We start from the raw sequence: 17,019 nt of genomic DNA on the forward strand, positions 1-17,019 counted from the left end.
GCTGATCTGAAAAAAAAACATAGTATTTCTGAGTGATCATATTTTTAATTCAAAAAAATATTCCATCATTTTTTTAGTCCTTGTGTCTGAGAAGTACAATGCTGGTGTTGATGGAGGTACAATCCCTTTACTTGTGCCATTTTGCTGAACACCATAAAGAAGAACAGTTGGAGGTTAACTTTCTCCTAATTTGTATTAATAAAATAGTAATAATACCTTAAAAACATCTCAGTAAAAGCCAAGTGTTATTATGAATGATGACTTATGGTCAGCTTTCAAACTTCTTTTCTGTTTTTAAAAGTCCCAGATTGTAAAGCACCCACCCCCCACCACTTTAGGTGAAAAATTTCATCAATAACAATTATTTTTGAAGTTATACTTGTCTAGTGGTATAAATATTTATAGGTCTATGAACACAGAATTATTTTAAAAAGCTGTGTATCAATATGAACTTGCCCAAACAGTGCTATATCTACATCAGCTGTAGTCTGTTATTCCTTTCCATCAAATGAATGCACACGCACATACAGACAGAGACAGAGCTCCAGATGGAGACTTCTTTTTCAAACTACCCAAGAATGATCTTTACAACAGCCTATCAAGCAGCACCCATTCCATAGACCTGCATGTTCTACCTGGCTCACCATGACCTTTTATTTCACTCTGTGTTTCCAGCAATTCATCTTTGGATATAGATATATAAGTGATGTGAAGGTCTCTGAAAAGTTGACAATATTTCTTAATTGAATTTTGTATGCAATAAGTGTTTACCACCCATAGAATCATCCTCTGGATTAGATATGTTTCCCTGCTTGCAATTAAAGATGGAATTAAATGAATCATCACATTGTTCTGATTTCCTGCTGACAACATAGGAACACTAGGGCCATCTAAGATAATACTATTTTTCCTTCAAGAACAAATGCAATCAACTAAGATGAACTTGCAAATTTTGTTGCTAACTTGCAGAAATATTGAAAATATGCAAGAATATATTCTGTTTTTTGGGAATTATTTGTAGATGTATTTTCAAGAGTGAATTAATGTTCTTGTTACAAAGAATCATAAGATATTTTATTATTTTTTCGTTCCTTCCCAGTCCTTGCAAAAATACAATAATTTATTTTCCCTCAAAAATTTAGAGACATAATTCAGTGTTTCAGGTCTCTCAGCTTCAACAGAGTTGAGGGAAAAACATTAGTTTTCAGGCAACTCAGTCACTGAGTTATTTTCCTCTGTCCATGGCTCTTGTGACAGTATGGTTAATCATTCTCAATAGATTAGATTAAAAAATTCTAGTTTTAATTTTGCAATGTGGCAGTTAGTAAAGGGAGAAGAAAGCACCATGTATTACAGAGAGAAATCTACAGATTCAGTCTACTTGGCAAGACATGAATGTTGACTAGAATGTTGTAATATATCTTCAATAATTCTTAACAGTGTTTGGACTGCTAACATCACAGATAGGGATTCTATTGATATTTGGGGTGCAGCTTTTCTGTGGAGACCAATTATGTGTTCATTTCTGTAACACATCTATTTTTTAGAGCTTAGTATGGACCAGCCATCTACTAAAGGCAGGGTATAGAGTGATGACTATGAATGGTGTTATTATTCATGAAAATCTCTAATTAGATATAAAATGTCATTAGAAAATAATTTTATGCCACTGTATCCAAATTCATTTTCAGAGAAAAATACTAACCTACAAGTCACAAAATCTAACTATAAAAACTATTTCAATGGACATATCTTGGTTAAATTAGGATAATCTACTAGAAATGTTGGGAAAAACAGATTTGATTATCACTGACCTGGGTCTGGTTAATTGTGGTTCCTCAGTTTTCGGATTGAGCCCATTCACTGATATCTTTCCCTCTGGGCATTGTGACATTGCCAAAAACAGAATCCTTAAATGTGAAATGAAAGAATTGCTGGGAAAAAGTCCAAATTAAAATCTAACAAGTGAGACATTGAAATGCTTATCTCTTTGGATAGCTCTCCAAATCTTGGACATTTTAAGTTATTTTTGATTTCTATTACCAGTCTGGATTTACTGAGAAAATGAGCTATTTCAGTTAAGACATTCTGTAGCTTCAAGATTTAATTTCTACTCAGTGTCTTGGTTTCTTCTGAAAGTGTAAGTGAATTTTCAAAATATATATTTTTCCCAGATCTCTCAGAATTATATTATATACAAATTAAGAGCCTTGAGAATAATGCACATGTGTTCAAATCAGGAAAAGCTAGTAGATAGACCTATAAAATAAATGAATAAAATCTACTTGTTCCCAAAATGTCCATTAGTAATGTGGAGATAATTCCTTTTATTCCTGTTTCAAACCTTCTTCTCACTCTGTTTCCTTGCCCACTAAGCTTGGGAGCTGTATCTCCCCCCAAAATCTTAGGCTTGTTCATAATTTGCTCTGTTGTTATCATTTTCTCCCAGACTCTCCATTGTAATTCTTTCTTCATTGACTCTAGAAATAAGTTTAAATAGACCATCACACAGGGCAGGATTTGGTAATGCAATGACCTCTTAATTCATCAGAGGATTAATAATTGGTCCTGTTTGAACTTTTGCCAAAGTATCAGCCAAAGTCTTTCACTTACTCTCAGTTGACACCCACAAACATCATTAGAGGTCAGTTTTTGAAACTCACGTGAGTTTGGATTAAAGGTATGTCTCTGAGTGCTGTTTGGGATGAGACTTGGTAGAGTAATTTGGAAACATTCTTTACAAGGCTGTGTTGGTCATTGTGGCATCCGTTTCCCTGGAGCAGGATGTGTGCCTGGTTTTATGTATAGACCAGAATTCAAAGAATGTATTTCTCTCTGAAAGCCTGACTAGTCTAAATGAGATGACTGTTCTGAGAATGGAAATATCAGTCTCCAAGGCTTTATGCCTAACTATTTTTAGATACTGTGATATTTTTAATTACAGACTGAGAGGACTTTGGTGGCAGATTCCCAGATACCAAAGATTAAGTCATTTAAAAGTCATAAATATATTGATTTCCTTCCAGATGAGTGCCATATATATTTGATGATGTATTTGGCAGAATGCAGCTTTCCCATTGAGGTTCCCAGGTGACACAGACAGTTTGTGCTCAGCTGCTAACCTAAGGGTTGGTGGTTCACGGCTGCCCAGCACTTCAGCAGACCCTAGGCCTGGTGACCTGCTGTTGTAAACATTACAACCAAGGAAATCCCGTGGAGTAGTTCTAGTTACGGAGCTGACATGAGTCTGAATTGACTCTATGACAACAAACAACAGCCTATCCTTTACCCTCCAGAGAGAGGTCATGAGGTCTTAGAGTTATGTGCCTTGCTTTCACACAGTGGGCATGAAGAGAATCACAGTCCAACAAGCACTCATGTATAAAGACACTAGAGATGAAGAAATGGAAACAGTTTATATTTCTAAAGTAGCCTCAACTACTATGTTCTCTCCTTCAGTTTCTGAGAGAATTAAGAGCTGGCTGCCACCTTGCAGGGAATCACGTTTCTGTGTTCTCCACCTTTATCTTTAAACCAAACTGACACATTCCTGAAGTCTAGGACTAGAAATGGGAAGTTAACACCTTTATTTCTATAATTGTTGTTGTTATGTGCTGTCGAGTCAGACCTGACTCATAGAGATCCCTCCTTGAGTTTCTGAGGCTGTATCACTACTGAAGTAGATTGCCCAACCTTCCTTCTGAGGAGTGGCTGGTGGGATTGAACCGCCAGCCTTCTGGTTAGCAGTGAAGTGCCTTAGCCACTACGCTACCAGAGCTCCCCATTTCTATAATTAGTAGCCAACAATTTCGCTTCTCTGTTGTCTGCCAACCTCATTCACAGTTTGTTTTTCTCCACTGTTATTTTGAATCCAGTTTGTTCTTTGGTCTAAGTAGATGATGAATAGTGGGGATGGACACTGACTCGTTGCCTTAATTTCCCAGTGCTATTGTAACAAAAATATCACTAGTGAATGGCTTTAAGGAACAAAAATTTATGTTCTGATAGTTCAGGATGCTAGAATTCTGAATTCAGGGCACGGCTTTAGGAGAAGGCTCTGTCCATCTCGTTTTTGGGTAAAAAAATACTTGTTTTAGCTTCTCTAGCCTTACATTTCTTGGTTCTTGCCAAGAATGCTGGCACAAAATACATAATATTTTTCCTTCATAATTTGTGGACACGTTATCACAGGCTTCACAGGATAAACATCTTAAATAGAGAAAACACACAAAATTTTAGTTCTCAGGACTTCCCAGTTCTGGAGTTGTTTCTCCACTAACCACAGCTCTAGTTAGTGATGACTATGTAGCTAATTATTTTCAATATTTCTAATTCACAAATGGTAGCTTCAGTTTGCCAACATGGTAGCTGACAAATTTACTAAACAGACACTAAAAATCCAGTGAAGTCTAAGACTCAGTACACCTGGTGAGAAAAGAATATCACCCACATTTCAGGGAGTGTAAATTCAGTAGCGTTTTGGAAAACTTGAATAGAAGAGGACATAGATAAAGTTTCTATTGATGCCTGAAGTTGAACTTTCAATAGAGACTATTCAATCTTTCATTTATTCATATGTACAGTAAGTAGATAGATGCTGTCATAGATGCTGGGCACATGAAACTCTGTCATTAATAATGTAAATTGATATAATTTGATACAGAAATTCCATTACTAGGAATATATCCTAAGGAGTTGAGAGACAGAGCATGAATAGAAATATGCACACACATGTTCATTGTAGCACATTTCACTATAGAAAAGAGATGGAAACAACCTAAATGCCCATCAACAGATGAATGGATAATCAAACTATGGTACATTCACACAATGGAATACTATGCAACATTAAAGAATAATGAAGAATACACAAGTCATCTCACAACGTGGATGAATTTGGAAGACATTATGCTGAGTGAAATCAGTCAGTCACAGGAGGACAAATATTGTATGAGTCCATTATTGTGAAAAGACAAGGAAAGGTTTACTCAGGGAAGGAAGTTCATTTAGTTGGTTACCAGGGATGAGATGGAAGAGGAGGGAAAATTTTGCACTAGTTGATGGTCACATGTTTATTTGGATGAGGGGAGGGTGGTATAGAAAGAGTCTGTGACCAGCATGGGGACACTGGGGAAAGGAAAGACACAGAAATGTGCACAAAAGATATAGATAACAGAGATAAACACTATTACATGCACAATACTGCTTTAGCACTGGTACCAAACAGGCTACAGGTAAATGCATAGACAGGCGAGAAGATCAAATGGGGGTTGGTGGACAGGACTATACCCTAGACTTAGGATAGATTTGGCTGATTTTAGTAAGTCTGCTTCAAATTTGGGTGAAATCTAATAACCACTGCCCTGTGTCTTGTTGATTATAGATTCCTTGGTTTTTGGACTGAGCTCAACCACTGTTTTCTTCTTTCTAGGACAAGTTGAAACACTGCCACAAACAGACATCAAGTGCTGGACAAAGAAAATATTTCTAAGAACTCCAAATTTAAAATTAATTAGAGAGATATCAACATCTTTTCTATCTAGATGCTCACTAAATCATCAGAATTTTGAGAAAAATCTTGTTCCCATTATCAATCTGGATTTATTCAAGAAAAGACCTGCTTTTGTAATAAAACTTCTATACCTTTAGGATTTAAATTTTGTCTTCATTTTTGGATATTCATAGAGCTATATGTAAAGCTTTAAAATGTCTTTTTTTAAAATCTATTAGAGCTAATCATGGCAACAACATATTTCTTCTCTAGAGCTATAAAATTATAATAATTTATAGCTCTCAATAGCTATGAAATTTTAACTAAATATCTCTTTAAATGGACATGTTATCTGAAACAAACTGCAAACTTTTATTCTCCTAAAGTGCTTGCTCAATCAGGAGAGATTTCCTTTTGTTCCTTAAAAAGAGTTCTTCCCACTCTATTTTCCCACCATGTTGGGAACAGTGTCTTCTCACTATCCCTGTACTATGCCACTAAACCAAAACCAAACCAAACTCACTGCTGTCGAGTCGGATCCGACTCATAACAACCCCTCCTTGGGTTTCCAAGGCGGTATCACTATGGAAGTAGATTGCCCAATTTTCCTTCTGAGAAGTAGCTGGGGGGTTTGAATGGTCAGAATTCTGGTTAGCAGTCTAATGCCTTTGGCACTATGCCACCAGGACCTCCTGGCTTGAACAAAAGGAGTTTATTCTCTTACAATTTTGGAGGCTAAAAGTCCAAGTTCAAAGCACTGGGCTCTAGTGGCTGGGTGAAAGCCCCTCTATCTTGGTTTTAGCTCTGCCTCTGGCTCCTGGCCCACTGAAGCCAGAGGCTTTCTTCACTCAGGCAGCTGCTGCTGAGGCTGACAAACCCAAGGTCGATAAGTAAAAGACACAGTCCTGATGTTACCAAACCACACGGCAGGCCATTAATTCAAGTCCATTAAAGGTCCCAAGGTTGGCAGAGCATGACAGGTTGCTGAACAATGACATGGCTACATGCAGGGTTCAAGCATACCATAAGCCAGAGACTGTTCCCCAAGGCTTCTCCTTATATGCAGGAAGCAGACCACAGCCTTAAGGCAGCTACTCAGTTGCTCACAGTAGATTCCACCATGGAGTTGATTACCAGTCTCATCGTGGGGAATACTACATCCAGCTGCCCAGCCACTCAACCAGGCCCAGTCAAGTTGACACACAACCTTAACCACCACAGCATGTCTCCTAATTTTGTAAAAGGAAGAATGTGTTGAAAAGGGGAATAAGGAAAAAATGATAACTGGGTGAGAGAGTAGAGTGTGAGTGAGTTTGGGAGTAAAGACAGAACTGGGTTATTGCTGAGAATGGAAGTGGAAACATTTCTTTTTGGTCCTGGATTGCATGAGAGTGGCACTTCAGCTCAAACATAAAGATTAATGACCAAACAAATAAACAAAGCCAACTAAATTAAAAAAAAAGATAATAATTAGGGAAGTAAGACTACTGAGGAGGCAGTTGTATGCAAAGTACATACCAAAAAACAAAACAAAACAACAAAAACAAAACAACCTACTGCCATTATGTCTATTCCAACTCCTACTGACCTTATAAGACAGAGTAGAACTGCCCCAGAGAGCTTCTGAAGCTGTACGTTTTTATGGAACAGACTGCCTCATCTTCCTTCTGTGGATATGCTGGTGGTGACTGGCATAGAGTTTGGCTAGAGATGAGGAAAACTGATCTCCCAATTTGGGTAAAATTGTTCATTAAATGATCGAATATTCATCCTTTAGGAGTCCTCGGGTAGCATAAATGGTTGAGTGCTCAGCTATTGACAAAAATATGGGCTGTTTGAATCCACCCAGAGGCACCTTGGAAGAAAGGGCTGGTGATGTACTTCTGAAAGGTCACAGTCTATGTAAACCATCTTCACAGTTTTATTCTGAAACATATGAGGTCTTCATAAGTCTGAATTGACCCCATGAGAACAATATTTTTTTAAAATTATTATTATTACATAGTTCACATAAGATAGAGTGGAAGGTCATGAAAATGAGGAAAACCTCCAATGAGACGGATGGACAATAGCTGCAATCATGGACTCAAACGTAACAATGATCATAAAAGTGACTCAGGATCAGAACAGTTCATTCTGTTATATGTAAGTCCCCCATGAGTCAGAAACAAGTCAGCGGCTACAACAGCGACAATAACATCACATGGCTATGGAGTCATTTAGGTTAATTCAGTTCTTATGAGTTAGATATGAAATTGCTAAGATCTTCCAAACTTCTGTCTTGGCCCTGATCTGGATCCTCTTACCTGGATTCTTTCCCTTAGAATTGCACTTAACTGTTGACATTTCAAACTACTCCACATCTCTTTGGTCTACAATTGGTCTGCAATTGTCTTTTCAAATTTAGATGTATGGACTTTCAGCCTTGACTACTCAGATATTACAAGTTCCCTCTTTTATACCAGATACTTTTGTTCCTATAAGACAAGGCACAAATGCATCCAGTAAGATCTGTTTTGGAGGCGAAGTGTCATATAGGCTGTCTTTGACAGAAAATATGCTCCACAAGTATCACCCAGCTCAGATTATCAGAGCAAGGCTGTTTTCTGTCTGTACCTGGAAGAATTTTACACCATTATCAGCTTTTGTTGTTGTTGTTATGTGCCGTCAAGTCAGCCCTGACTCATAGCGACCCCTCCTTGGGTTTCCGAGGCAGTATCACTACGGAAGTAGGATTGCCCAACCTTCCTTCCGAGGAGTGGCTGGTGGGTTTGAACCGCCAGCCATCTGGTTAGCAGGCAAGTGTCTTAGCCACTATGCTACCAGAGCAACAACATTATCAGCTTTAGGCAAAGAAAATAATTTATTCAGATTGCAATGTAAATAGTGTGCCTGGAGTTGTGCAACATGTAGCATTATTTGGAGTGAGTCCTGCCTTAATGAGTCTCTCTCATTCCTCAAAACTCATTCGGTTCTAGCTGATGCCTGTCTCTCACAGTACTGAGTGTATCCTGACCTTGTTGTTGTTGTTGTTGTTGTTAAGTGCCGTCGAGTCATTTCCGACTCATAGCAACCCCATGCACAGCAGAACGAAACACTGCCCTATCCTGCGCCAGCCCCACAATCCCTGCTATACTTGAGCTCATCATCGCAGCCACCGTATCAATCCATCTCGTTGAAGGCCTCCCCCTCTTTCGTCGAACCTCCACCCTACCAAGCATGACATCCTTCTCCAGGGAATGGTCCCTCCTTACAACATGACCAAAATAGGTGAGATGAAGTCTGGCCATTCTTGCTTCCAAGGAGCATTCTGGCTGCACTTCCTCCAGGACTGTTAGTTCTTTTAGCAGTTCATGGTACTTTCAGCATTCTTCGCCAGCACCACAACTCAAAAGCATAAACTCTTCTTCGGTCTTCCTTATTCATTGTCCAGCTCTCACATACATACAAGGCGATTGGAAATATCCTGACATTAGTAGTGGGGAATAAAACCATGCATTTTCAACAAAATAAATAGCCATCAGGCTTTTTTCATTCTGTTGCACATGGGGTCGCTATGAGTTGGAGTCAACTTGATGGCACCTGATAACAACAACATAGAAGGAAATTGATGCTCACTTTGAGATTCACATGGTCAGGTTTCAAAATCTAATAATTAGTAGAGCTCAGATTTAAACGGAGACTGATCTGATTTCTAAGCATGATCTCTAACCATATGTCATACATCTGCAGACACTGGTTCTGTGGTGTGTCTCATCCTCTGGGTGTGATGGGGAGGATGTGTTGACTCAGATGAGGTAGAGATTGTTTAAGAGCTGTGGCTCTACTGTTACTGACAAAACAAAACAAAAACAAAAACAAACTCACTGCCATTGAGTTTATTCACACTCATAGTGACCCCCACTGGGCTTCTAAGGCTATAAATCTTTATGGAAGTAGATTGGCCCATCTTCCTTCTGCAGAGCAGCTGGTGGGTTTGAACTGCTGACTTCCTAGTTAGCAGCCAAATGCCTTATCTGCTACACCACCAGAGCTCCTTAGTGATAGGACAAACTCCTAAGACAGATCCCACGCATAGCAACTAAGCAGGAAAGAGAAGACACTGAGAAAAAGGAACATCTCCTATATTCCATTTGTACCTTTGGCTCCCATCCTGGAGACCAGCCTAAGCCCAGCCTAGACAGTTTTGATGTGTAATTTCCTTATGTCCGTGCAGTGGAAGAAAAGACTGAGGAGGAGTTCAGATTTATATGCTGGAAGCAGGCCATACCCTGATGGCTACTCAGATGCTCAAAGAAGATTCTACCATGGAATTGTTTACACCACATTCAGTCACATCATCGACTATAACTGCATCCTGCTGCCCAACCACTCAAAACCACAGCCAGCCAAGCTGACATCATGCAACCTTAACTACCACAGCTACAATAATTATTTGTGTTATCATTGTTTTATTGATGCACAAACCCTCTAATTGGTAAGTGCACTATTATCTTCAAATAACAAAATACTTTAAATAGGAGGAAGTTCCACAGTTTGAACCTTAAAACAAAGGACAAAAAGCCAGCAATTGTCTGCCTACAAAACATATAGTAAGAACTAGCATCAGAGAAATTTCTTAATAAACATTTGCAATCACCATCACCACTCTCATCATTGTTGTTATAACCACCACCGTCATCATTCATCATTATCAGCAAAATAATCACCACCATTATTTTTACTTTTTTTTGACATTAAAAAAATCCTATCTGTCATTCTATCTATCTTTCTTGGGAAGTATAACTAGATATTCAAAGATAAATTTGATTTCTTTTAAAACATGTAATTACTTGTATATATTTATAAAATAGACACATGTAGGCAATTATGGTAATATATCTTTTTTTGATATAATTTTATTTATTTTGTCATTGTTGTTGAGAATACATACATCAAAACATACACCAGTTCAACAATTTAGTGACAATGATTACATACATTCTTCAAGTTACACAACCATTTTTCGCCCTCCTTTTCTGAGTTATTCTTCACCCATTAACAAAAATTCACAGCCCTAAGATTCCTATTTTTCAAGTTGCTGTTGTCACTTTGATCCCATATACATTGTTCTTAAAAATACACAACGCTCAAGGCAGACATTATTTTACTTGTTAAAATGAACTATTTGGTTTTAAGACTTCAGCGATATTATTGGTTTAAGGCTTAAAGATTATCTCAGGGCTTAAAGATTGTTTCAGGGGTTCATACAAACTTCATGGCTCCAGGTACCTGGATTTGACAAAGCATCTGTTTTTAAAGGCATTATCTGTGAGATGTGAGTTGACTTAAAGCCCGGAGAACATGGGAAATGCCAGCATCATATGACTGTCAGATGCCTGGGTTAAAAATCTCCTCCAGAGAACAATTTTTCTGAACTTTCTGCAGAAATCACAATCTCTGTACAGAGATACGTCTTTTGGTCCCTTTCATTGGGCTATCCCTTCTCATTCTTCCAGAGGACCAAAACAGGACATCATCAGTGAGTATGCTTTTGAAATGAGTTCTCAAAACATCTAATAGTCCTTCCCTCCAGTGCCCTCATTTGTAACTGCAGAGATGGTTAAGGTCATTTTTATTCCAGCATAGTGAGTTAGTGACGGGCCCACTCTTCAGTTCCCAGAGGCCTGGGCACTGTTTCTTAAGGAGGTCTTGCTGAGATAATGGTTCCTAATACTGTTGAGTTGGCTCTAATTCATGGTGTTTCCATGTACAACACAACGTTGCCTGCTCCTGTACTATATCTTCACAATCGTTGTTGCTCAAGTTCACTGTTGTGGCCACTGTGTATTTTTAGAGCCTTCCAACCTTGGGGGCTCATCTTCCAGCACTATATCCAATGATATTCTTTTGTGATCCATAGGATTTTCATCACCTAATTTTCAGAAATAGATGACTGGGCCTTTCCTCCTATTTTGTCTTAGTCTGGAAGCTTTTCTGAATCCTGTCCATCATGGTGACCCTGCTGATATTTGGAATACTGGTGGCCTAGTTTCCAGCATTAGAGAAATATGCAAGCCACTACAGGACAAAACACTGACAGAGAGGTGGTGGCTGAAATAGTAACTCACGTTGATGTTGTCTCTAGTAGCAAACGGATGACATGTATGACCTATTTTGAGTGAAGTGACATTGGGACAGATATTTGTTCCTGCTGTGGTCTTGGGACTGTTGTGGTCAAGGGACTGTAGTGGTGCTTTTGGGAGCTTCTGTTAAAAACAGGCTGAAGAGTCCCATAGGCCTTGGGGGCATCACTGAAGGCTGCATAGTTTGAGTAATTTCCACTATTTTTTCATTGGAGTCATTTTTCCAAGTCAAATCATTAACTTCTCACACTTAAAAAAGTATTAAATATGATTTCCTTTTTACAGATGAAGAAACAGGTAGAGAGAGGTGAAGCAACTTGCTTGCATTTCCAGGGCTAATTACTGCCAGAGACAAGATGAGGAATCAGACTGATTTGATTCAAAATTCTTCATCTCTGATACAAAAACATGAGGCTAGGTCCCACTCTCTGTAATTCATTATGTTTCTGGTATTATGCATTTCTAATCTAGAGCGTCATTGTTACTGTCCAGTTACATGACCCAAACTTGTTCTTACATCACTGGTAATTTCCTATAACTGCTGTTTATTTTCAGTCTTCCTTTGTCTGTGTCTCCAACAGAGTTTAATGAACAGATATTACTTCTGTCTTAACCCTATAGAATTTATTGATTATATTTCTTTTGCTCTAACCAATTTTGCTTCCAATAATTTCTCTAAATAATTGTAGCCTACAGGCAAGTGTGAAGATACATTTTTTTAATTTGCACTGCATGCAAAGGCTCTCTTCTTGGGACTGTGAAATCTAAAATGTTTTCTACTTCTGTGGTGGGAGAACATTTACACCTCTTAAACTAAGGCAGATAAAAGAAAAGAAAAGTACATTTTGATGAAATTGCTTCTTGGAAACTCTCTCCCTTCTATTTTAAACTTTTTTCACACATATTTTTCTTTTTCTGTTTTAAAATAAAACCCTACTCCAGCTTTACAATAGCTATAAAATTTATTTCAGAATGTTGCAGTTGATGTGTTTCATGCCTCTGCTTATGGATGTCCTATGACTTTTGTGCTTCCTATAGGCTCTTCCTCCACAAAATTATTAAAACTGCTGATGCATATTACTGCACTGGTATAAAGACAAATATAACCCAAGCTGGATTATATTGTTCCTTTTCTTCTTATTTTAGAAAAAACTAAAACCTTTTATGGGCCTCTAACGTGTGGTGGGCACTAGACACTGTGCCACTGTGTCTAATGGTAAGGTTGCCCTGCCCACAATGCAGGGCCTTCTAAAGCAAATTAATCCAGATGGGACGAGTGACTCTCTCAAGTTCAGCCAAGGATCATTTTTCTAAGTACTTCAATCCCAAGATCTATTTATCTTTGGTTTTCATTATTTGACCCCAGAGCTTCTTCATAACATTTTTCACTTCTGCATTTCTCAGAGTGTAGATTAAAGGGTTCAGCATAGGAGTTATGAGGGTGCAAAATACAGTCACTGCTTTGTCAGCAGGGAAGGAGGTCATGGGTCTTAGGTACAGGAAGGAACAAGGTACAAAGAATAAGATCACAACAGTGACATGAGAAGCACATGTAGATAGGGCTTTGCGGCGCCCTTCAGAGCTGTACGTCCTCAGGGAGTGCAGGATGATGATATAGGAAGCCACCAGCATAGAGAAAATGAGCAAACATAGTGACCCACTATTGGCAGCGATCAGGGGCCCCAAAGTGTGAGTGTCTGTGCAGGCCAGCTCCAGGAGAGGTATTAAATCACACATAAAATGGTCAATGACATTGGGGCCACAAAATGGTAACTGAACCATGAACAAAAGCTGGATCCCTCCATGAACAAACCCCAGAATCCCAGCCATCCCCACCAGGAAACTACATAGAGACCTGCTCATGATGGTCGTGTAGTGTAAGGGTTTACAGATAGCCACATACCGATCAAAGGCCATTGCAATTAACAAGATGATCTCAGCTGCAGCAAAAAAATGTTCAGTAAAGAGCTGAGTCATGCAGCCATTGAAGGATATGGTGTTCTTCTCAGAGAGCAAGTCAAAGATCATTTTGGGAGCTATGGAGGAAGAGTAGAAACCATCTATAATGGACAAACAGGACAGAAAGAAGTACATGGGAGAGCCCAGGGCTGGGCTGATGAAGATGGTGACTGAGATGAGCAGGTTACCTGCCAGTGTGATCAAGTAGGTGATTAAAAACACAGGAAATAAGAGTTTCTGCAGTTTTGGATTCTGAGTCAGGCCCAGCAGGATGAATTCTGTTACATTTTTCATCATTTCTACCAGTGCCCCTTGGGTTGAGAGCATATGGTCCATTTGAAAAGATCACAATATTTCTGAGTGATGATATTTTTAATCCAATAACAAAATATTCTATCACTTCTTCAGTCTCTGTGTCTTGGATCAGTGGAGGTACAATCCACTCACCTCTGCTGTTATTCAGAAAATCACAAAATAGCAATAGGCAGTTAAATTTCTCCTAATTTGTATTACTCAAATAGTCACAATACCTTACAAACATGTCAATAAAAGCTAGGTGTTAATATGAATGATAAAGTATAATGATTTCCAAACTTTATCTCTGTGTCTAAGTGTTCCAGATCTTTATTTCACTTTTGGTGTGAAATTTCATTAATAACAATTATTTTGGAAGTTATACTTGTCTATTAGTATGGATATTTACAGGTATAAAAAGAAAAACCAAACCCACTGCTGTTGAGTTGATTTTGACTCATAGTGACCCTCATTGGGTTTCCAAAGCTGTAAATATTTACAGAAGTAGATTGCTTCATCATCCCCTTACGAAGCAGCTGGAGGGTTTGAACCACTGACCTTCTGGTTTGCAGCCAAATGCATTACCCACCATGGCACCAGAGTGCTTTATTTACAGGCACATGAACACAATATTTTTTTTTTAAAAGTCAGCTATGTATCAAATATGAACTTGCCCAAACAGTACTATATCTATGTCAGCTGTAATCTATGATCCCTTTCTATCAAATGAATGCCCATGCACATACAGATAGAGACAGAGCTCCAGATGGAGACTTTTTTCTTTCAAAATGCCTGAGAATGATCTTTATAACAGCCTATCAAGCAGCATCCATTCCATAGCCGTGCATGTTCTTCCTGGCTCAACATGACCCTTGATTTCACTCCCAGTTTTTCCATCAATTGTCTTTGGTTGGGGAGCTCTGGTGGCGTAGTGCCTAAGGCACTTGACTGCTAACCAGAAGGCTGGTGGTTCAAACCCACCTGTCACTACTTGGAAGGAAGGTTGGGCAATCTCCTTCCGTAGTGATACTGCCTCAGCAACCCAAGGAGGGGTTGTTATGAGTCGGGTCCAACTCGACGGCACATAATAACAACAACAACATCTTTGGATAAGGGCATGTAAGCAATATGAAGTCTTCTAAAAAGTTTACAGTTTTCTTAAATGAATTGTGCATGCAATGGGTCTTTCATCATATACAGAATCATCCTCAGGATTAGATATATTTACAGATGAAATTAAATGAAATGTTTCTGTGAGTTTCCTACTGACAAGAGGGAAACACTGGGGCTCTCTAAGATAACATCATTTTTCTGTTAGGCATAAATGTAATCAATTACAAAGAACTTGAAGTTTCATTGCTAACTAGCCAAAATTTTGAACACATGCAAGAATATATTCTATTTTGGAAATTATCTGTGGATGGATTTTCAAGAGTGAGTATATGGTACTGTTACAGAATATATTTTATTATTTTTTCTCCTTCCTACCTATGTCTGACTCAATGACACATAACAACAACAACATAGGTTGTTGTTGTTGCTATGTGTCGTAAAGTTGGACCTGACTCATAGCAACCCCTCCTTGGGTTTCTGAGGCAGTACCACTATGGGAGTAGATTGCCCAACCTTCCTTCCTACCTAACCTCTGCAGAAACAGAATACTGTATTTTTCTTTAAAAATTTATGGACACAAAATTCAGTGTCATAGACTTCTCAGCTTCAATAAAGTTGAGGGAAAACATTAGTTTTCAGTAGCGCTCAGTCATTGAATTGTTTTCCTCTATCTATGGCTCTTGTGACTATGTGATTAATCATTCTCAATAGGTTAGATTAACAATTTTTAACTTTAATCTGGCAATATGAAAGTTAAAAGGGTCAAAAAATTACCATCCACTACAAACATTAATCTACAGATTCAGTTTACTTGTTGTTGTTGTTGTTATGTGCCGTCAAGTCGGCCCCAACTCATAGCGACCCCTCCTTGGGTTTCCGAGGCAGTATCACTACGGAAGTAGGATTGCCCAACCTTCCTTCCGAGGAGTGGCTGGTGGGTTTGAACTGCCAGCCTTCTGGTTAGCAGTCAAGTGCTTTAGCCACTATGCTACCAGAGCTCCTCAGTTTACTTGATGAGACATAAATATTGAGCAGAATGTTGTAAAGTATCTTCAGTAGTTCTTAACAATGTCTAGACTGCCAACATCACAGATAGAGCTTCTGTTGATATCTGGGGTGTAGCGTTTTTATGAAGACCAATCATTTGTTCATTTATTCATTTCTTCAATGAGCTTATCATTAGGGCTTAGTATGGACCAGACATCTGTTAGAGGCAGGGTAGAGAGTGGTGACTATGAATGCCATCATTATATATGTAAATCTCTAATAGATGCATGATTTCTGAAGAAAATCATTTCATGCCAGTGTGTCCAAATTCATTTTCAGAGAATAATGCTAACATACCAGTCAGAACCTAACTACAGGAACTATTTCAGTGGAAATATGTAGGCTAAAGTTAATGAAGTTAGATTAAGTTAATCTACTTGAAATTTTTGGAAATAAAGGTTTAGTTATCACTGACCTGGGTCTGGTTGATTGTGGAGTCCTCAGTTTTTAGATTGAGCCCATTCACTGACATCTTCCCCTCTGGGTTTTTTCAACACAGCCACAAATAGATTCCATAAGTGTGGAATGAAAGAATTTCTAGGGAAAAATTCCAAATTAAAATATAATAAGAGAGACATTGTAATTCTTATCTCTTTAGATAGCTCTCCAAATCTTGGACATTATAGCTTATTTTTTATTTCCATTACCAGTTTAGATTTACTGAGAAAATGAGTTCTTTTAGTTATGATACTTCTATTGCTCCAGGATTTAATTTCTACTCAGTTTCTTGGCTTCCTGTGGAACTATGAATGAATTTTCAAAATGTATAACTTTCCAGATCTCTTAGAACTATGTTTAATACAAATTAAAAGCCTTGAGAATAATGCCCAGATGTTTAAATCAGGAAAACCTAGTACATAAATCTGTAAAATGTATACGTGAATCAAGTCCACTTGAATGGACATAATTTTCTCAAATCAACTCTGTCAAGTTTTTGATTCCCAAAAGCCCATGAGTGGTGTGGAGAGAATTTCTTTTATTCTTGATTCA

The 17,019-nt window shown here is 38.3% G+C and overlaps 1 protein-coding gene across 1 annotated transcript; it reads right to left on the reverse strand.

Annotated features, from left to right (window-relative positions):
* Window positions 1-12,948: 12,948 nt before the first annotated feature.
* LOC103212140 (olfactory receptor 4C45-like) lies at window positions 12,949-13,911 on the reverse strand. Its single transcript, XM_007958140.2, has one exon. It carries the CDS (start codon window positions 13,909-13,911, stop codon window positions 12,949-12,951), a length of 963 nt encoding a protein of 320 aa, XP_007956331.2.
* Between the last annotated feature and the right edge of the window lie 3,108 nt (window positions 13,912-17,019).

This window comes from Orycteropus afer, unplaced genomic scaffold (genome assembly GCF_000298275.1).
Source record: "Orycteropus afer afer isolate SDZICR_OR568_19922 unplaced genomic scaffold, OryAfe1.0 scaffold00857, whole genome shotgun sequence".
Taxonomy (NCBI): Eukaryota; Metazoa; Chordata; class Mammalia; order Tubulidentata; family Orycteropodidae; genus Orycteropus; species Orycteropus afer.